The following is a 21852-nucleotide window of genomic DNA, read 5'->3' on the forward strand; positions in this document are numbered from 1 at the left end:
ACAAAATGGGGAGGGGGCATGGCTATGCTTAACATGAAGCCCCCCCCGCACTTCCGAATGTGCCGCCGCACTGCTGCCCCTGAGGGGGAGGGAATGTGTGGCTGAGTGACAGCGGCTCTCCTAACGCCTCGCCATTCGTTCCTAGCAAGAGGCGGAGATCTGAGCCTGGAGTTATCAATGGCGGGGGGGGGGGGGGAGCAGACCTCGGAAGGATTAGAAAGGCCCAAGCTGCTCCTTTCTGGGCGGGGCGAAGAGGAGGAGGAGGAAGAGGAAGGCGGCTAAGAGGCTGCCGAAAGTGAGGAGCCCCCTCCCGTTCTTACCCAGCTCCCGGTCCCGCAGGGAAACTGATCCAGGCACAGCCGGCGGAGGTGCTCCCAAAAGGCGGCGGAGGCGCTGAGCCCCGCCATGCCAGCGCCGAACAAAACGCAGCAGCAGCAGCAACGCGCGGCCCACGGCTCTCCCTGGCAGCGGCCTAGCCCGGGTACCGGCCGAGCGTCCTCGGTTGCTAGGAGACGGCGGGCCCGGTTGCCAGGAGATGCCGAGAGGGGGTGCGTGCGCACCAGGCGTTGGCCGACGCTCTCGATGGAAGCGCGCTTGCCAGACGGTCTGCCGGGACGGGGCTTGCCTGGGAGGGTTCGGCGGCGGCGAGCCGTTTCTTCCGGGCGCGCTCAGCCCAGCAGCTGAATATGCTGTTGGTTCAGGCGTCGCCGCAGTGAATTGTGTTGTGTCAGCAGCACATTCAGGCGTGCGGGGTCTCTTGACGATGGCCTTGCCAGGCCCCCTCCTTCGCTTGCTTGCTGCTCCTCCTCGTCACCGCGCTCTGCAGGCCTTCACTTGTGCATGCCTTCTCCCGACCCACAACAATAAATGGAGCCAATCCGCACGAAAGGGGAGTGTGTTAGCTGCTGAGAAGAGTCTTTTCTGTGGCGGACTCACCTTTTACTGATTGGTTCCAATCCGCAGAAAAGGAGAAAGGAGCATGTTAGAAGGCTCTTCTCAGTGGCTAACACGCTTTCATGCTGTTTGGCTTGTAGGACCCTGTAGTCATAGGGACCTTGCTCCCAAGAATGTAAGGGGGCCCAAGACCCTGGATGACAACACACTTGTTTGTGCATGCATTATATATAAAATGTTAAACATTTTAAATTTTGTTTTGGTTTTTTAAATGTTGTAAGCCACCCTGGGAATTTTATTGAAGAACTGAGTATAGATCCTTCAAATGTACAATAAATATGCACAATACCCTTTGCTTGCCCTCACTAGAAATCTGTTGGGGTTTTTTACAAGACCAGTGGCAGCTGGAGGGCTTCATGTCAGTGGGGCAGTGGAATCTGCTCTGGTTTTTATGCCAGACTTTCAAGGGGCTCGCACCTTGGACAGCTCCTTGAAAGTTTGGACTAAAACCCAGAGCAGATTCCACTGTCCCACTGACATGGAACCACCAGCCACCACTGTACAGAACAGTTTGTAGTTTTTAAATTATTCCCAGGAGTGGAGATTAATTATATTGTGTGGTATCCAATGTTAGCCTGCAGAGTGAACTGAAGAAGTGGGTGGGGGTAGAAAAAATTATCAAACAGAAGGATCAAGAAAGCATTGAGCCTCTAAGTGATGAACGGGGTTAGGGGTTGGGGAGGGAGTAGTAAATCACAGCAAGAAGAATATTAGTAAGAGAAAATAAATGAATATTATAATAATAGTGTGCATGACAAGGGAAAATAAAAAAGGGGGCAAATGGCAATGGAATAACAGGAGAAAAAGCCCAGTGAGAAACAGAAGTGCAGGCAAGAGGCAGAAACTGGATGGCTGAAATCTCATTCAGAGGAAGCGGGGAAAATACGATGAACGACAACATGTCATGGAGAAGAATAGCCATGTAGATCAACCATTCAACAGGGTCCCAAATAAATGGAAACAGGCAAAAGAGATCAGATCAGACAGACAGTGGGACTACTTACGGCTTCGTCTTAAATCTTTGTCATCTGCTCGTACCCACAGACCAGATTAGCATGGGTGTGTGTTTGTGAACGTAATGACTGTCTAGGGCCCAAATTCTTATCTCTTCCTTCCCCTATTCCTTTTAGATTTAAAAAAACACACAAAAGGGCCTCTATTGAACTACACAGAAAAAAATGGATATTTGCCAATGCATTAACCTCATCTTCCCTCTATTTGTCAGATTTTAATTTGCAAGCTCTGCTCCACCCCCAAACTGGGCAAAAAGCAAGTCACACAAACAAATTGTTTCCATGTCGCATGAACAAATTGTTTCCATGAGGTCTTGAGTGGTTCTTACACTATGGAATGGATCCCATCAGCAATTTCTGGTGTACAGCAGATAGTTCCTGAGACCACATTGAAAATAATATGGAAAATGCTGATGACAAACTGGGGTTGCCCATAAAATAAAAGAGCCTATAAAACAGCAACCACAAAAAAACATAGCAGGTAGAGCTTCTACAGGCTTGAAGATAAATTAACGGAGAGAAATTTAGCCAGCTTAATGACAACAGAAGATTTATGTAACTTTAAAGTCGGCCACAAGGACATTGAACTTGTCAAAGATTATCAATACCTTGGCACAGTCATTAACCAAAAGGGAGACAATAGTCAAGAAATTAGAAGGTGGCTAGGACTGGGGAGGGCAGATACGAGAGAACTAGAAAAGGTCCTCAAATGCAAAGATGTATCACTGAACACCAAAGTCAGGATCATTCAGACCATGGCATTCCTGATCTCTGTATGGATGTGAAAGTTGGACAGTGAAAAAGGTGGATAACAGAAAAATAAACTCATTTGAAATGTGGTGTTGGAGGAGAGCTTTGCGGATACCATGGACTGTGAAAAAGACAAATAATTGGATGTTAGAACAAATTAAACCAGAACTATCACTAGAAGCTAAAATGATGAAAACTGAGGTTATCATACTTTGGACACATAATGACAAGACGTGGTTCACAAGAAAAGACAATAATGCTGGGGAAAATAGCAGAGAGTAGAAAAAGAAGAAGACCAAACAAGAGATGGATTGATTCCATAAAGGAAGCCACAGACCTGAACTTACAAGATCTGAACAGGGTGGTTTATGACAGATGCTATTGGAGGTCACTGATTCATAGGGTCACCATAAGTTGTTAATCGACTTGTAGGCTGTGATGTTCCTATATTAATGTATATATGGTAAGTGTTGTTGTTTTAGAAGATACATGGTAAGTGGAGTGAAAGAGGAGGGGGAGTGAATGGGCAGTAGAATGTGAGATGATTGGCTGAGTGTTTAAAATGGCTGAATGTATAAAAGGAAGAGTGAGAGTGGAATCGGGGGGGGGGAGAAGAGAAAGAGTGGATTGCTTGGTGGGGTTTGAGAGAATTGTTTGCCAGGAGAGAGTGGAGAAGGAGGGAGGTGGAGTTCGGATTAGTATTGAGTAAAACCATATGCTTATGTGCCTTAAGAAGAAATCTTGTTAATCTTGTTAGCTTTGTTATCTGTAATAAATACTTAATTTGGTTTACCAAAGGCCTGATCCTTGGCTGGGGTTTCACAGACCAGAAGGGAGGGTAAGGTAATGACGTAGGCTGAAGGGGAACTGTAACAAATGGTGGCAGCGGTGAAGAGAATAACAATACCAGTATTCAGAGTCTCTGGGAATACTAGTATTGGGACGTTACTGGTGGTTGCCTAGCAGGGGGATCTGTTGAGATCTGTGCTAGAGCGGATAGGTAAATCATAAGAGAGTGCGGTCCGGACTGGTGGAGTCCCTGGTGGTGCCTAGAGACAGGCAGTAACCACGAGCAGGTAGGAACCTGACAGGGAGAGCCAGGGAAGGACGCATCACATAGGCACATAACAATTTCCACATGCCAGGATGCTGTAAAAAGTGAAGGAGTCGGGCCAATAAGTTGGCAGTCCCCCAAGCTATAGATTCCTTTCCCCCTCGCTGGATTGTCACCTTGTAGTGGTGAGTGGGCTTGCATGTTCCATTGAACCCTGTGAGCGATGCCATCGGGAGTCATATACTCCCAGCAGGGTCACCCATGGTGGTAAGGTCAAGGGAGAGGAACCAGACAAAGAACAATCCAAGAAAGCTCTCTACGGCAGAACAAGCGGAGGATAACAATGTGTATGTTACAACGGCTGTGAAGGCGGATGAAGGCTGCAGCAGATAAAGGACTTCCAATCATCATGGTACCCATGCCATTGGATCAAAGCCTTTTTCTGTCAAGATTGTGTGTTGATCGTGGTGTACCGATCTCCCCACATAAAACAAATTCACGCACAGGCATCTTCCATAACAAAAATCCCATGGCGACGGGGGCAGGACTGTGAAATCCAGAAGCCCCTAGTCATGGTCTGGTACATCGGTGGTGGATACAGATTCAGACGGATCCATTGTAAAAGACTATATTTTGGAAGACAATCTTACTCGGTCATGAGTGATCGCCAAGAAGAAGATTCCTTTCATGTTATCATCAGCTGATGAAGAGACATGTCACCTTTCAGTTAAGAAACAATATAGAAGTAGACAAAGCGGCCTTTTATTTTAACATCAACAACCGGCAGTAGAGTTGGACAGGTTCCTGCGCCATTCAAAACACTGTGGCTAATTTAACTGGTGGAATTCTACTTCGTTGCACCGGTAAAGAAAAGTGAAAGATTAACTTTACTCTTTAGTGGTTAAGGTGTTGGTCTACGCCCTGGGAGATCAGGGTTCGAATCCCCACATAGCCATGAAGCTCACTGGGTGACCTTGGGCCAGTGACTGCCTCTCAGCCTCAGAGGAAGGCAATGGTAAACCCCCTCTGAATACCGCTTACCATGAAAACCCTATTCATAGGGTCACCATAAGTCAGGATCAACTTGAAGGCAAGCCATTTTCTTTAAAGGAAATGGAGGTAGGGAAAACAATGAGAGGGGGGAAGGAGTGAATTTATTATGCATATTTGTTCATTTTTAAAAAAAGAGTACACAAAGAGGCAGCTGGCCACTTCAGCGCTTCCAGTGGCTACAGCAGAGGCATCTTAGAAATCCCCAGCTCTGCATATGGTTCTCCTCCACATACTAGTGTGTAGTATGGATCCTCTCCCATGCTCAGAAACGTGCTTTTTCCTGCTTTTCTGAACATCTCACTGATTGAATAAGTAAGCTTTCAGTCTTTTTCTCTCTTGTGTGTAGGAGTCAGACAGGTTTAAATTTTGAAGAGGGCAGTGTTTTGCAAACTTCCCAAATTGAAGCTTTAATCCAGTACTTGCTTTCCAGAGTAAACATACCCAGAGTAAACCCCATTGAATTCAATAGGACTGTGCTGCAAATTGATGGAACTTTTGAGTGAAAATAGGAAAGAAAGGGCTTACTTAGGTATCACTGTTTTTATTATGTAGGAAACTAATACTGATTTTTTTAATGTTCTGCAATGATCAACTGGTTTTGACAATAAACTATTATATAGGGTGTATGTATTTTTTACATCTCCAGTGTGTGTACTTGGGATTCTTTCCAACAACCCTGTGAGGTAGGGTTGCAGTCTGGAAACCAAGGCAGCTCACAATAAGAAATAAATCCCTCTAAAATCCAATAACCATAAAAACAAGTATAAACAGTTGCAAAACAGCTTAAAGAGGCATGATTCTGAATTTTGGGTTTGCTTAAATGAAGTTGCTTATTACTTGAGGTTGCAGTTCTGTCCCTGTTTGGGTAAGCCCCACTGAATACATTGGACTTGCTTCTCAATAAATAAACGTAGGATTGCACTATAAATATCTTTACAGGTTGTGTAAATAATAAATATATTTGATAGTCATGCTTATACAAATATTTATTCATTTTTCATATTTTTGGTTTTTGGTTAGGAATCCTGACTGGTTGTGAGATGCTTAGTTTTCTGCCTTACGTAGGAAACTTGTTGTGGTTGGTATGGTATTGCATTTAAGAAATCATCACTGTCTTTTGTTCTTTTTCTATTTGCATTTCATTTACCTTTATCCTCACCCCCCTTTCATCCATAGAAACAACAACAGTGGTTCCATGCACTCCTCTCAACCTTCCTAAGCCCACTGATGATGCACCTTGTTGCTTGTTTCTTGTCCAATAGTGGTAAAAGAGAATTCACATGCTGGGCAGTGTGGCTGCAATTGTTGTTGTTCCCAAGCTGCTGTCCATGAAGGTAGACCAAATCATATGTGTTTCTCTCTGTCAATTATATTCACTGGAAATGGGTTGGCTGATAAAGTGAGTTTATAGCAGCCCACAGGGGAGACAGAAAAGGGTACATAATCTTTTTATTCATTACTCAGACCTCTTTCTGAAGTGAAGGGTCAAATCTGTAAAGAAATTTGGATGTTAAAAGATAGGGGCAGGGCATTCCAGTCAGGGGGTTGCCAACCTTACTTGGATATAGATATATTTGCAGAGGATCCCTAGTCAAGCTTTATGAACAACACAATCCAAACCATATCTGTTGGTGTTTGCTCTGTCAGACATACACTGGCGTACCCGACCGTAGTCACTCCCTTGCTTTGCACCAAGAATAACGCAACTCATGTGTAGAAATATGCAGTATTTTATCAGCAGAATAACATACAGCAGTTCCAGCATCGAATACATAAAAGCGTTCGGGTCTGAGTGCTGGGTACACGTGCCAAAAGCACAAAGAAAAGGAAAGCAAGCACCCAGAGCAAAAAAAGGGTATTTTATTAGGATTCGAAAAGGCTTATTGTAGGGTGTGGTTGCCAACCGAAAGAAGGGTGGTAGTGAGCAGAAGTGTTGAAACACATGAGCAAGATTGGCAGAACGTAGGACGTTTTGTAGACATAAACCTCAGTACCCCTAGTGACAAAATGCAAGAAACAGTGGACGCAATCCCACAAGGGATGGGTTCTGACCAAGGTATTGACATTAAGCAGGAAGAAGAAGAAGGGGAAGCTGATGTGTCTGAACAAGAGGGTACAGACGAAAAGGTTCACCCAGAACCAGAGCTGAGGTCAGAAAGGGCTAATCTTGGCAAACCACCTGACAGATTTAAAATAGGTGTGACAAAAGTGTTGTGTACTCAGGTAGAACCCTCTTCTTATGCTGATGTAAGCAAACTGTCCCCCAAGGAAGCCCCAAAGTGGCAAATAGCCATGGAGGAAAAGATAAGTGCCATGAACAAAAACGCGACGTGGACTTTAGCACAGCTACCTCCAAATAGGAAAGCCATTGGTTGCAAATGGATATATAAAATTAAGAAAACAGTAAAGGGGGAGGTGGAAAGGTACAGAGCACGGCTGGTGGCTAAGGGATTCAATCAAAAGTATGGAGAGGATTTTGACGCTGTATTTGCGCCCGTAGTCAGACATGAGACCATAAGACTAATGTTGAAAGTTGCTGCAAAACAGAACATGCAGGTATACCACTATGACATTAAAACTGCGTTTCTTTATGGTGAGTTAGAAGAATCTTTATTTATGGAGCAACCCCCTGGTTTTGTGCAGAATCCTGCACTAGTATGTAAACTGCATAAGTCAATATATGGTCTCAAGCAAAGTGCCAGGTGTTGGCACACCAAACTTAATAAGGTATTGGAGTCAATAGGATTCAAAAAGAGTGTTGCTGATCCTTGTTTGTATGTACAACAGCAAACTGAAACTGTATACTGTCTTGTATTCGTAGACGATACCCTGTACTTTTGTTATACAGACAGAGAGCAAGAGGAATTTTATGACCAATTGAAGCGACATGTTGACATGACATGCCTTGGGCCAGTAACCCACTATTTAGGCACAGAGATAGTGAGGAAAGATGATGGCAGCTTTATGCTCCACCAAACAAACAAAATAAAACAGCTCCTACAAGACTGTGGCATGGCAGACTGTAAACCAGTGAGAACGCCAATGCTAGTGGATTTCCAGAGAGAGCATGAAAGTGAGGCATGTAAAGAACCAAAACTGTATAGAAGCATTATTGGAAGGTTACTGTACATAGCAAAAGTGACAAGACCAGATATATGTAACGCTGTCAGTATCCTCAGCAGAAAGGTAGAACACCCAACCCAGCATGACTGGGAAGGCATAAAAAGAATACTGAGATATCTAAAGGGCACCGCCACCAATTGTCTACTATTATCCGCCAGCAAAAGGGATGGCATAGTATGTTATACCGATGCAGATCATGCGTCTGATGAGACTTGTAGAAAATTGACATCAGGATTAGCAATAATGTTTCAAGGGTCGTTGATAGACTGGTGTAGCGTAAAGCAGAATGTTGTTGCTATATCAAGTACAGAAGTGGAATACATAAGTCTATCAACAGCCTGCAATGAACTATTATGGTATGAACAGTTGCTTTGAGATGCCTGTCTAAATGTACAGAAACCATTTGTTATATATGAGGACAATCAAGCCTGTATACAATTGGCGTTGGCAGAAGGTGGCACCAGAAAAATGAAACATGTGAGTGTTAGATACCACCACCTAAAAGACTGTGTACAACAAGGCCATGTTGATATATCAAGAGAAGGGGGCAGCTGGGCTCATTTAAGCTCCATTGCCTCTCCCCCCATCTTCTGTCAGTGGCATTGAGGCAAGATCAATCAAGCCGACTGGCTCTGGCTGCAGACCAAACAGACCCCAGGAGGGGGCCAACAAAGGAATAGGAGTCCTGGAGCGCCCCCCCCTCCACGAATACACACCTGGGCACTCCTTAAAAATTCACTGTATAGTTAACTTACAGTACAATGTATACATGCCTACTCATAAGTAAGTCTCTTCATATTTAATGGAGCTTACTCCCAGGTAACTTTAAAGTTGACAACGAGGACATTGAACTTGTCAAGGATTATCAATACCTCAGCATAGTCATTAACCAAAATGGAGACAACAGTCAAGAAATCAGAAGAAGGCTAGGACTGGGGAGGGCAGCTGTGAGAGAACTAGAAAAGGTCCTCAAATGCAAAGATGTGTCACTAAACACCAAAGTCAAGATCATTCAGACCATGGTATTTCAGGTCTCTATGTATGGATGTGAGAGGTTAAGAGAAAAATCAACTCATTTGAAATGTGGTGTTTGAGGACAGCTCTGTGCATACCAATGGTGTTAGAACAAATTAAACCGGAACTATCATTAGAAGCTAAAATTATGAAAATGAGGTTATTATACTTTGGACACATAATAAGAAGACATGATTCACTGGAAAATGCTTGGAAAAACAAAAGGAGTAGAAAAAAAGAAAGGCCAAACAAGAGATGGATTGATTCCATAAAAGAAGCCACAGATCTGAACTTATAAGATCTGAACAGGGTAGTTCACAACAGATGCTCTTGGAGGTCACTGATTCATAGGGTCACCATAAGTCATAACCGACTTGAAGGCATATAACAACAACAACTCCCAGGTAAATCAAATTGCAGTAATCAGACCAGACTAAGATTCTGTTGAAGCTCTGAATCTGTACTACCTGGGGGGACGGACATGGAGCTTTATAGTACAAAGGTGCATCGTTATGGTTAAAGGAAGTAAAAATTTACGTCTGTAATACAAGGACTTAGGCTGCAATCCTAGCCAGGTCTATTCAGAAGTAAGTCAAATGAATATGAGGTAGGTTAGGTTGAGAGTTAGTGCCTGACCCAAGGCAGTCAGCGAGCCAAAAAATGGTGGGTAAAGTAAGTTTTAAAAATGTGAACTTGCACACGCTTAGTGTATTTCTGTTGCTGTTTATCAAGGCTTTCAGTGTGTTTTTATACAGTTGTATATATTAATTTGAAATATATTTTAAAATACGTTGTTGCCCAAATTCTGTTGTTTTTACTCTTAACTTGAGTTCTTTGCATGGTTTAGGGTTGGCATTGGGGGAGAGCAAGGCTCTTGTGTCTTTAACAACTGTGTGGTAAATAGAAATTAGAAATTAAATTAAGCCTTTTCTAGTGTAATAAAATTAGAATAATAGAATCATAGAATAGTAGAGTTGGAAGGGGCCTATAAGGCCATCAAGTCCAACCCCCTGCTCAATGCAGGAAAATTATGGGGAAAGTTTCACCTGTTGATGTTCTGTCTGTTAGACATATTATTATTATTGTCATACTGAGCTTCCTGAGCTGAGTTCTGAAGAGAAGGCATCACTGTATACTTAAAACAAGAGTCCAAATGCCCCGGCATCAACCAGGCTTTGCTCACCACTCTGAGTGGTTTACTTTTATCTCCTTCCTTTAATTTCCTTCAAAATTTATTAGAAGCTGTTTATATTATTGTAACCTGCCCTGTGACTTTCTGGTGAAGGGCAGGATAAGTATCATCAATCATCATATTTGTTTTTGTGATGAATAAAAAGTGACATTATCTAATGCTTCGTTATGTATTTTTTCAATTAACAGAGACTGAAATTACAACAATTGGCATGTAGGGGTTGTGAAAATCATTACAAAGGAGGTCCCATACTCATAAAGTTTGGGAACCCCTGGCTTAGAATATTAAAAATGTCAAACAAATTAATTTAAATAGCAGTGAAACAATACAAAGAGCGAGGTCAAATATTATTTATGAGAATGGGCTCAGCCAGTTTATTAGTCCATCAAGTCCAGGCTTTTCCTACTACTTCATCCTATTTTTAAGTGGGGATGATAGTTAATCACTGGCTGGGTGGGGTTCTAGTAAGTGTGGAAGACCAGAGATATTTGCCCGGCACTAGAGATGGGTGCAAATCTGTCACTTTCAGTTTCTCTCCGTTTCTTATTTTTCCAATATTTTTTGTTGTTATTTATTAGATTTATTAGTTGTTTCTTACCCGAAAGTCTCCAAGGTCTTTAGGTTTAGTTCTCCACATTGGTTTTATTTCTGTTAAAAAAAATTGGACCATCTTGGGGACACTGTTGTGGTTTCTGATCATGTTATTCTTGAAGCTTATTTCCTTCCAGGTATCACATATGCCCAAGCAATTTGAACTCACCGCCTGTATCCTACCCTGTAGTCAAACTGTAATCATTTATACTGATTCTAAATAAGTTTTTTTTATGTCTATCATTTGTAGGTCAAACTGGAAAATGGGATTGCTGACTTCTTCTGAGTCTCCTGTGTCACATGGACATTTGCTTAATTGATTTGATTTGTTTCTCCTTCCATCTGTCATTTCTGTTATTTATTGTGAGGCACATACTAATCTATTTCACTAGGTACTCAGAAAACTGACACACTGCCTGACTCATGGATCACCATTTTTATTTCCTTTCTTTCTCATTTCTAGGTTATGTCTCTATGACTATAGACACCAGATGCTGCCAAAGCATTGTAAGAGGGATTGAGTTACCTCAGAAAATCAAGAGTTCTGACAACTATGATGAACTAATTATGTCATACATTTGTCCAAACTGAAGACTGGCTGATATTTTTGCAGTTGCACAACTTGGATGAGAGTTAAATAACAACTCTGTTTTCTCTGCCCACTTTACTCCCGTACAACTTAAGGCCACGGAAAGAAAGATCAACTGAAGTGACAAAGGGGGGTAGTGGGTGAACTACCTAGCTGCTGGACTAATTGAAAAGCTACAGAGACTGTGTTATTCCTATGGCTTATTTTCTTATTTATTTATTTATTTATTAAATTTATTAGTCGCCCATCTGGCTGGTTGTCCAGCCACTCTGGGCAACGCACAACATAAAAACATATAGTTCACATTAGAGCCTTAAAATTCCAACAATAATACTAAAATCTAACCCACCCCAAAGGCCTGCCTGAAGAGCCAGGTTTTCAAGGTCTGGCGGAAGCTCATCATGGAGGGGGCATGGCGGATGTCATTTGGGAGGGAATTCCATAGAGTGGGTGCCACGATTGAAACAGCCCTCTCTTCTAGTTCTCTAGTTCCTATTTTTTCTTCCATATAGACGTTTAGAGCACTCATCCAGTGACTGCTGAGGATAAAGTGAAGAGTGCTTTGAGGAGGTGAGCCAAATAGTACGCAAGACTAATAAAATTGAATGTTTTCAAAATCCCCTGAATACAGGTTGACCACCTAAAGCGGAACAGTTTGGTCCTACACCTTTGGAGAGAACAGATTACCTCGCATATCATTCTTTCATTACATTTTATCAAGAGAGACAAGCCATCGATGCCCAGACGCAGGCCACCTGTACCGGAGGAGAAGGATGAGAACTGCTGTACTTCCATTCTGTCTGGCAGTTGTGTAACCTTCACCTGCTCGTCATCTAAGAGGGTTTGTACAGCAGGCTACAGATACTTGTCTGTGAAGCAGCTTGAGCTTCTTTTTAACTGCAATCTGGGAACAGCTAAAAGACATCCTGTATCAAGTCCGGAAATCAGTAATAAGGTGATGTTTTCAACTCCACCCTCACCACAGGAAACGGGCCAAATGAGAGAGATGCTGGAGGGCCAAAAGGCGTTTGAGACAGCCTGCAGGTTTAGCCATGATACCATGGAAAGCAAGGTCCCCTAGGTCTACCCAATGCCCATTGACTTACCAGTTCCTCTGGTTCAGCCAGGGAGTGGAAGCCAGAAGTTCACGCAAGCTGAGCAAGAGAAGGGCAATTTACATGGACCTTTCCTGTCCAGAGGGGATGTTCCTGACAGTCCTCATGAACCTGCCCCAGATGCTTATACCCCAGTGCCTCCTCATTCCTCTAGATGAGGAGTGCTCCATGCATGAGGCTGAGTGAAATATAGATTTAATTTTAAAAAATTGTCTGAAGCTAGTTTTCTAGCTAGCTTCAAAGGGGGGAGATGATGTGGAATTTTTATAATAAACTAATAAAATATATAAAATTTAAGAATATTGATGAATATTGAATATTGAATAACTCAATGTGTGAATCAAAGTTGAAAATCTCTTTTTCTCTGTTATTTTGTTTCTCTAATGCCACTTGCAAGGTCTCTTCTTGGAATGTTCAGTATGCTATGACAGGAAGACCCTGGAGATTAGATTTGGATATATAAGACCTTGCTTAAGCAGACTAAGTGTCTCCATCAGGTCAGAAAGACCCCACTTTGGAATGTATTACATCAAAGAAGTGATGGGCTGGTACTAGAGTTTCTGACTATTATCTGGTTGGCTAGTTTTAACGTTAAGCAGCATTATAACTATGTATTGATGATGTTTAACTTTTGGATTGGAAGATGCTAATTTCTTTGTCCTGGAGGGTATAAATTTGTGAACATCAGTGCCATGGAGAGAGCTCCATCGAGCATAATGGGAAACTGACCACCTGTAAGTTTCGTTACTAAATAAAGGCCTACCTTTTTGCTACAAGACTGTGTCCTCAATTTCTTCAGGACCTCCGGTCCATTGGACCCCTAAATTCCCTGGCAACTCAACTTCAAAGGCTAGGGAGCCACCACTTGGAAGACCATTTCTCCAGTTACTTCGACCTCACCTCTAATGGCAGGAAGACTTTTGGGCAGCTGAGGTAGATATGAAGAAATGGGCAGGCTCATCTTCCTACAGAGGTTCCATTTCCCTAACGTGGCTAATAGCAACTGGCAGAATTATTTGTCATTCTAAAACTATCTAAGCCAGGAGCGAAATGGCTCACTCCCACCACCTTTGAATGAAAAGGATGCAACCTCATATATTGGGCATCTACCAATCTCAAGAGATTTAAGATCTCTTTACAGAAGTACTACCCTATATCTGAGAGCCAGTGTGGCCTATTTGCAAATGATGAGGGGGTACTCGGGACTGGTGTAAAAGGTCGGCATGACTGTGCATCTGCTGAGGGCCCACACCACAGGAGAGGGACTACAGGCAAGAGCCTCTGGAGTTCCTCCTTTTCTTCATCACTGCAGTCAGCTTCAGTTGTTCACTTCCTTTCTGCCCAGAGAACGGTGATGTTGAGAAGGAAGAGTGGCAGACACCACTGCCTGTTTGATCATTGTCCCACTGCATAGCCAGCAAGGAGGTGGTCACAATGAGGAGGAAGAGGAGAAACAGCTGGTAGCAATGGGGGCGAGGAGGTAGATGCACCAAGGAAAGGGGACCATGGAGGGTATCTTGTCCAAGGGCCCTCCAGAACCTGGAGCCAGCACTGGGGGTACTGAGGCCAGATGTACAGCCAGACCAAAGGTCATCGAGGCCTTTGGGTCATAACTGCCACTTGATTTAAAGCACACCCTCATCAAACTCAACTCAGAAGCATCTCTTGATACCAAGGGAAAGAAAATCAGTGATTATGATTAAAAGAGGAAATGATCTTAATCAGTTTGATTGTGATATCCTCGGTTCACACAGCAGGTTGCTTTTAAAGAAAGGCCCTGGTCATTGTTCAAGAAAAAGGAATCTTCAAAGGGGGGGGGAACCACATGGAATCAGCCGAACCTCATCATCCACCCATTCACTTCTGAGTCAAAGTTACCATTTCCACATTTCCTTCTACCCAAACCTCTAGCTACAAATTTGACTCCATGGCTAATAAAAAGGACACAGAAGCTCAACAGTCAACAGCGAAGTTGAAGATAATTAATCTTATAGCAACTCAGTGAACCATGCAGGCTAACAAAGGTAGGTATATTATATTTTATATTACATTGTTTCATATTATTATTAATAATAATAGGACCTAGAGGGGAATGAAGTAGCCGTTTTATTCCAGTGTAAACCCTTGATTTTAATAGAAGAAATGGTTGGTTACAGTAAATATGGATGTTTTAATTCATTTCCATTAAACGTCAAAGAGTCATAAAATTTGTCTTATTATAATATATGCTAACAATTATAAAAACAATAAGGGGAATAATCAGACAGCTCTTACCGACCTAGATACCAATGGCACTAACAAAACCTCACCAATAGCAGAAATTATTGGTGCCCAAATTTGATAGCAAAAATGGATTATTGAATTTATCTCAGAAGGAGATGGAGAGATGAGCAGTTTCCAAACATTGCGCCTTTAAGGAACTCTTATTTCCACAGGAACTTGTCTTCTCCAGAGGATTCTGGGGAGCTCATTCAGTTCATGATGACCTCCATCAGGGCTGGCCCTCCCATTAGACAGTGCGAGATGCTGGGGTTGGGGAGTGCTGGAAGACAGAGATGTGAATCCCCCACGGTGCTCTGCACCAACAAAACTAGTCTGTTGCTGACAGGGGCGGTGGGAGACATTGCTCTGTTGCCAGTCTTGATGTAACTGGCAGTCTAGTCGGCTTCTGCATGTGGAATGGAGAGGGATACTTTTGCCTCAGGCAAAAAACCACAAGTTTTGGCTGGCCCTGCAGTGTTGAACTGGAGGTGAGAGGGCATCTTTGCCTCAAGAAACAAAGTGAATGCCCTAGAACAAGGGATGGTTAAATCTGCCAATTTCGGTATATATCTCAGTTTGTCATTTTTCTGGTCTCAATCTCAGTACGCCACATTTCCACATCAGTTTGCATTTAAAAAAAAAGTCCTCATGAAAATGAGCTTGAATTTCTCCAAACATGCATCTTTTTGCATGCAATTCTCCCTAATATACACATTTTTGTAAAGCAATTTCCCGCAATATAACATAGTTTTGCATGTTATTTTCACATATAATGCAGTTTTGCATGCTATGTTATGCATGCTTTAAAACAGTATATGCCTTTTTGTACACATTACTTGTCTGGAGGACAACATTACAAAACTCAGAGAAGAGCAATTTTTGAAGGATGGCTGTGTTTCACTTTGCACATTGTTTCTTTAAGTACAAATTAGTTAAGTTTCCCTCAAATGCGAACTGAATCCAAGTCCTTCCCCACCCTCCCGACCAGTCACCCAACACTCACCTGCTGCATCCCAGGGGAAGATCAGCCATGGGCCCAAAGTGTCTCACCAGGAAGTTTGTCCACTATTCTGGATCTGCGCACTGAGGAACTTCCATTTCATTGTGGGGTCCTCTTCACCTTACTTCCTTCTTTGCCTTTGTGAACAGAAATCTATGGATTGATCTTTGCCCTCTGCTGGGCTCTGGCACTTTCAGCTCCACACAACAAGCGAGACACCAATTTGGACGCCAGACGTTGTTTTGCTGTGTTAAAGGAGGATGCAGACAAACTTTTAAAAACCTATGTAAGTATGCTGAACTGATCGTTTCTTAATATTAAGTTCCAGGAACATTTAAATCAGAAGTGGGGAACCTCAGGCCTGAGGGCTGAATGAGCCCCTCCAGGTCTCTCTCTTTGTCCCTTGGGATGCTCCGTGGGCCACACCCCCGCTCCTGAAGCCACAAGCCACGCCTCTCCTCCGCCCTCCTCTGAGCACTCCTTGAGTGTTTTTGACTGGCTGGGATGTGCCCCTGAATGTAATCATGCCTCATCCTTGGCTGGATGGAGGATGCAGAGGGATGTGTGTGTGAAGAAACGTTTGACTTTTGTGTGGCAGGATTGGGCCCACTATAAAAAAAGCAAGTCACATTCATTGCTCCACCCACTTTAGCTTCTGGTCCCGCCCACCACTGGTATGTTACCCCCCCTCCAGCAGTCAGGCAATGGGGAATGTGGCCCTCAGGTTGGAAAAAGATTCCCAGACCTGATTTAAATACACAAGCACAATCTCTCATGCCCCCTCCCCGTATGTTTAGATGAGTAAAATTGTAGGGCTAAATCTCCAGTGTAATGCCCTTGTGTTCGGCTCAGGGATATTATGGCCACAGTCACACCCTGCATTTATTCCACTTTAAGCAGTCATGGCTTCCCCCAAGAATCCTGGGAAGGGTAGTTTGTTGTGAAGAGTGCTGAGAGTTTTAGGAGAGCCCCGTTCCCATCACAGAGCTGCAATTGCCAGAGTGGTTTAACAGTCAGACCCTCTTCCCAGAGAACTCTGGGAATTCTAGCTTTGCGAGGGGAATAGGGGCCCCCTCTCAGCACCCTTCACAAGCTACATTTCCCAGGATTCTTTGGGGGAAGCCATGACTGTTCAAAGTGTAACAAGAGTGGAATAAATGTATGGCGTGAATGTGGCCTATTATTCATTCCAGAGGCTGGAAAGGGGGGGGCGTGGACACAGAGTGAAATTAACAAGTACTTTAGTGGGCCTAACAAGTAGTTTAGTGAGTATATATTGAATGTAGCCATTATCTTCCCACAGGTGACTGCGTGAGATCAAGATATTGAGTAGTACAGTATCCAATGCTAGTCCTAGTCAGAGTAGACCTATTGAAGTTAAGGGACTGCAGCTGAACAGACTAGCAAAGGCTGCATGAAAGAGAGAGCTAAAAGGGTGCTCATAGCATCATCAGCCTCTTTTCAATATATGTCTTCAGGGTGCACTGCTGCAGGATAGACACTCTGTGGATTATGCCCAACTAAACTCTACTCAAAGCAAACCCACTGAAACCATTGGACCTAACTTAGTCATGTGCTTGATTTGCAATGGGTCTCCTCTGAGTATGGCCAACATTGGATACAAATGTTTGTATAATATGCAGGTCTAGTGCCAAATGTCAGGGACCCCCATCACAGGGTCACCAGCAGGTCCTACCTGCCTCTGTCCATGCACCCCCCATTTGTTCCTGCCACTACTACCATAGCTACAGCAGCAACACCACTCATTGCCCTCCTCATCAGGTCTCCAGACTGGCTCTCATCCACAGTGGCTGCCCACCATTTTAATTTACCCAAAATGTAATGTCATGGCCCACAGATCTATGAAATCTATAGGCACATCAAGGAGGACAATGTGTGGTGGTTATGCCTGTGAGGGGCCCTTCTGAGTGACCGGGGCTCTCAGCTGGTGCCCAACCTGGTTAACTGCTAGCACCAGACCTGTGTGTGTGTCCGCCTGTCTAAACATGTGTTTCTGCATGCACATGAGACTGGGTGTGCATTGGTCATGCACATATCTGGCATGTAGCCCTTAGTGGAGTGGCCAACATTCATTGCAACCTTCTCACCGAGAAAGGTTAGTCACCCCTCGGGCAGGGGTTCCCAAACAGTGGTCCATGGACCAACAGTGGTCCATGGCGTGTCTGTGGATTTGTGGTTGAAGATGGCAGATGGCACATCCATCGCATTGCATATTCATATTGATTTTTCAATTGTATATTTTATTGCTTCTTTCATTTCTTGTATTGTATTTTATTGTATTTATTGTTTTTTTCTGCTACAAGAGGCAGAAAAATCAGCAATTTTCAAGCAGTCTGTGGGGGAAAAGGTTTGGGAATCACTCCCCTGGGGTAGCATGAGAGGCCAATATTAATAAACTGCTGTCTTTGTTTCAACTTCTATAGAAGGAGTACATGAGCCCAATGAGTACAATATCGCCCGATAAAGACGAAATCGCTCCCATGTTTACAGGACTACCCAACTGCAGTATCTCATATCCAAAAAACAGAATTGAATCCTGTTGCATTATAAAGTTTTTTAATGGACTATTCAATGAGTTTAACAGATCCGCTACCATCATGCTGAATATTAATATAAATGAAAGCATTTCACGAAACATGCATCAGCAGAAAGAGTGCCTTTTTTACCTTAAGGAGGAGACCTGCAGTTCTACAGAAAATGCCACTTACCCAAAACCTGACAAACTTTATAATGAGAAAAAGATGTTTTACTATGCTTTTGATAAATATCAGAACTGCATGGCAAAGCTGAAATGAAATACTTTGTATGGGGGCGGATGCAAAATAATGGGATCAATTTTTGTAAGCAAAATACATTTTACACTGGTGAAACTAAGGCTGCAACCCTATATATGCAGAGGACTTACCTGGGACTAAGCCCTTCTGAGCTCAGTGGGGCTTACTTCTGAATAGACTTGCATAGGATTTAACTGTAAGAGTATCAAAACATAGTTTTTGAACATACCTAAAGTGAGAAGGAGCTAATGTCTTATCCTGGAAAGTCAATCCTGGCCAAAGGTAGGCTCCTTAATTTGATTTATTATCACAAGACACAAATTGCAGCATGTAACTTCACTTGTGCAAATGCTTCATATTAGTGCTTTCAGCCGAGGGATAACAAAGGAAATATGTATTAGTTAATTTAAATGGTTTTAATGCAGATATTTATCCTATTTAAAAATCTATTTTTATAATAACTGATTTATTTATATATTTATATCTAATATATATTCTTCTGTATATTATATTTTATAAAAGGTCATTTTATTATCATCACTATTTATTTTTTTATTTATTAGATTTTATATCCTGCCCTTCCTCCCAGTAGGAGCCCAGAGCGGCATTATTAAAGAGCAGTGTACAGTAAAATGCATTTTCTTAATCTGAGGGAGAAACCGGTTACTGAGTACAGTACTAAAGTATCTGGAATATCTACTCTTATGTGTATTTTTAAAATTGCTTTTAAAGTTGTAAACCACCTTTTAAGTTATAGAACAAAATATGGTGCAGTGAATATATGTTAATGATTAATAAAATAAAAATGTTATTTAAAGTTAAGGTAATGTTTAAAGGCTGTGCATGACCATTCAAAGATTTCTGACATGGCTGTTCCATGGGGGAGGGGGCTTACCAAAGCACCCCCTGCCCGTGCCCAACCACTCCCCTTCCCAAATGTTCCAACATCTAGGACTGCAATTCCAAACTGAAGTCCTTAAAACATCTCTTTAGTGCCCAGAGTTTTGAAGACCGCCATTGCTCAGAGTGGGTGGGCAACCCCAGGCCTCACCCCTCATTGGCCTTGCTTCACAGCTTCCTTGAGTCCTTCCCCTGTCTGGAATGTGTACTTCAATTCGGATCAGGCCTCTTGCTTGCCTTGATGTAGGAGACCACATCTGTGTGTGCAGAAACTAGCCTTACTGTAGAAAGGTAACATTTACATTAACTACTCTGCCCACTTTTGCCTCTGGCCCCACCCACCACTGGCATGTGGCTCTGGAAGGTTGCCCTAAACAAATGTAGCCTTCTGGCTGAAAAAGACCCCCCCCAAAACTGCCACTATACAAACTTACTTGCGCATAAGCCCCATGGAATTCACTGGGACTTCCTTCTGAGTAGACTTGCATAGGATTGCCCTACTACTCTTAATCTGCAGCAGTTCCTTTCTCATTAACTTTTCCTAGCCATGCAACTTGTTTGTACCATTGCCTCTTCAGAAACCAGACCAGACTTATGGAAATACCTCCAGCAGCATGTGTGGGTGTACATGCCTACTTGGAAGTAAGCCCCAGTATGTTCAGTCAGCCTTTCTCCCTTCTAAGAGTGCAACACAAGGTCGCCCTGAATATGCAGCACCAAATGGGACTGATATAGATTCCAGCACATAACATTACTAATTATATTGAAAGTGCCCCCCAGATTAATCAGGCAGCCCAGAAAGTTAATTATTTTCAATATAAAAGGTGCAGAAGGGAGACTGATGGCCGGAGGTGGGGTGGCTAGAGCGTCTTCTAGGATGGAGCCTGCCTTATTCATGAACATGCAGACCTTTCCCAATGAGGGCCTTATTCTGCATAAGGAGTAATGTTTCAGGGGCAGGCACATGCCAGTGCAGGGAAGGCCCAGAGCCCCATATTCTGTCTGTCTGTCTCTCTGAAGATCACCGCCACCCCACACACTCAACATTCTTAAGAGAAAAGCGGGGGTGAGAATGAGAGAGAATGGGGTGATGATCTTTAGAAAGAAAGAGTGAGGGGCAGTGGTCAGAGCCACCCCACTTTCTGCCTGTCTTTCCCACTTCCAGTCCATGCATTCATGCATGCACACACAGACACACATTCACCCCCCCCAATGGAGCAATTCACACTGGATGGAACGCCTCCCCTTCCATAAAATGCACTCCCCCACGAGGTCTGCCTAGCACCCTTGTTGATATTATTATCATCATTAATGTCATTTTTTTCCAAATTGAAAACTCAAGGGACTTATAACATTAAAAACATAAAATCTTTTCCACAACACCTTTTCAGCACAAGTTATCTTTGTTACTAGTGTGCTGCCAAAGCATCCTGTGGCTGTTATGAGGGTTGTTATTAGTGCTTTTGTTTTTGTAGTAGTATAATATATTTGTGTTTTCAACAATGTGTGGTAACAGTTGCTTGAAAACCTTTGAGTAACAAGTGACTAACAACAACAACAATAATAATAATTTTTGTGATGGTACTCCCTGGTACGGAGTACTGGCACTTATATTTTGGCAACCATTTTGTAGTGGCACAAAAATAAAAAGAGATGCCAATGCTCACACCTTTTTTTTTTAAACCAAAAAAGCACTAATAGTAGCAGTAATAGTAGTAAGGTTGAATTATTCATCATTTTAAAACTATCTAAGCCAGGAGCGAAATGGCTGATTCCCACCATCCTTGAATGAAAAAGGTGCAACCTTGTATACCGGGCATCTACCAACCCCAAGGGATCTTAGGATTTATTTTTTATTTTATTTTTATTTTATTTTATTTATAGACCGCCCATAGCGAATAGCTCTCTGGGCGGTGAACAGCAGAGTTAAAATACAAAGTTACAAAAGGATCTCTTTGCTGAAGTGCAGTCTCATATCTGAGAGCCATTGTGGTCCATTTGCAAATGATGAGGGGTACTCGGAGCTGGTGTCAAAGGTCGGCATGACTGGGCATCTGCTGACAACCCACGCCACAGGAGAGTGACTACTGGCAAGAGCCTCTGGAGTTCCTACTTTTCTTCATCACTGCAGTCAGCTTCAGTTGTTCACTTCCTTTCTGCTCTAGCCCAGAGAACAGTGGTGTTGAGAAGGAAGAGTGGCAGACACCACTGCCTGTTTGATCATTGTCCCACTGCATAGCCAGCAAGGAGGTGGTGGTCACAATGAGGAGGAAGAGGAGAAACAGCTGGTAGCAATGGGGGCGAGGAGGTAGATGCACCAAGGAAAGGGGACCATGGAGGGTATCTTGTCCAAGGGCCCTCCAGAACCTGGAGCCAGCACTGGGGGTAAAACTGAATAATAAAAACTGACACAGAATTCAATCAAAAGAGTGCAAGATCCAATCAGT

At 43.0% G+C, this 21852-nt stretch overlaps 1 protein-coding gene across 2 annotated transcripts in view; it reads right to left on the bottom strand.

The window, feature by feature from the left end:
* Positions 1–862, bottom strand: part of LRRC43 (leucine rich repeat containing 43) — a 37792-nt gene extending 36930 nt beyond the window's left edge. For both annotated transcript variants that reach the window (XM_061602542.1, XM_061602541.1), the window contains exon 1: positions 321–862. In XM_061602542.1, coding sequence (XP_061458526.1) covers positions 321–407 — 87 coding nt within the window. In that variant the 5' untranslated portion in view covers positions 408–862. The remainder of the gene's footprint in view (positions 1–320) is intronic.
* Positions 863–21852: the final 20990 nt, after the last annotated feature.

This window comes from Rhineura floridana, chromosome 19 (genome assembly GCF_030035675.1).
Source record: "Rhineura floridana isolate rRhiFlo1 chromosome 19, rRhiFlo1.hap2, whole genome shotgun sequence".
Taxonomy (NCBI): Eukaryota; Metazoa; Chordata; class Lepidosauria; order Squamata; family Rhineuridae; genus Rhineura; species Rhineura floridana.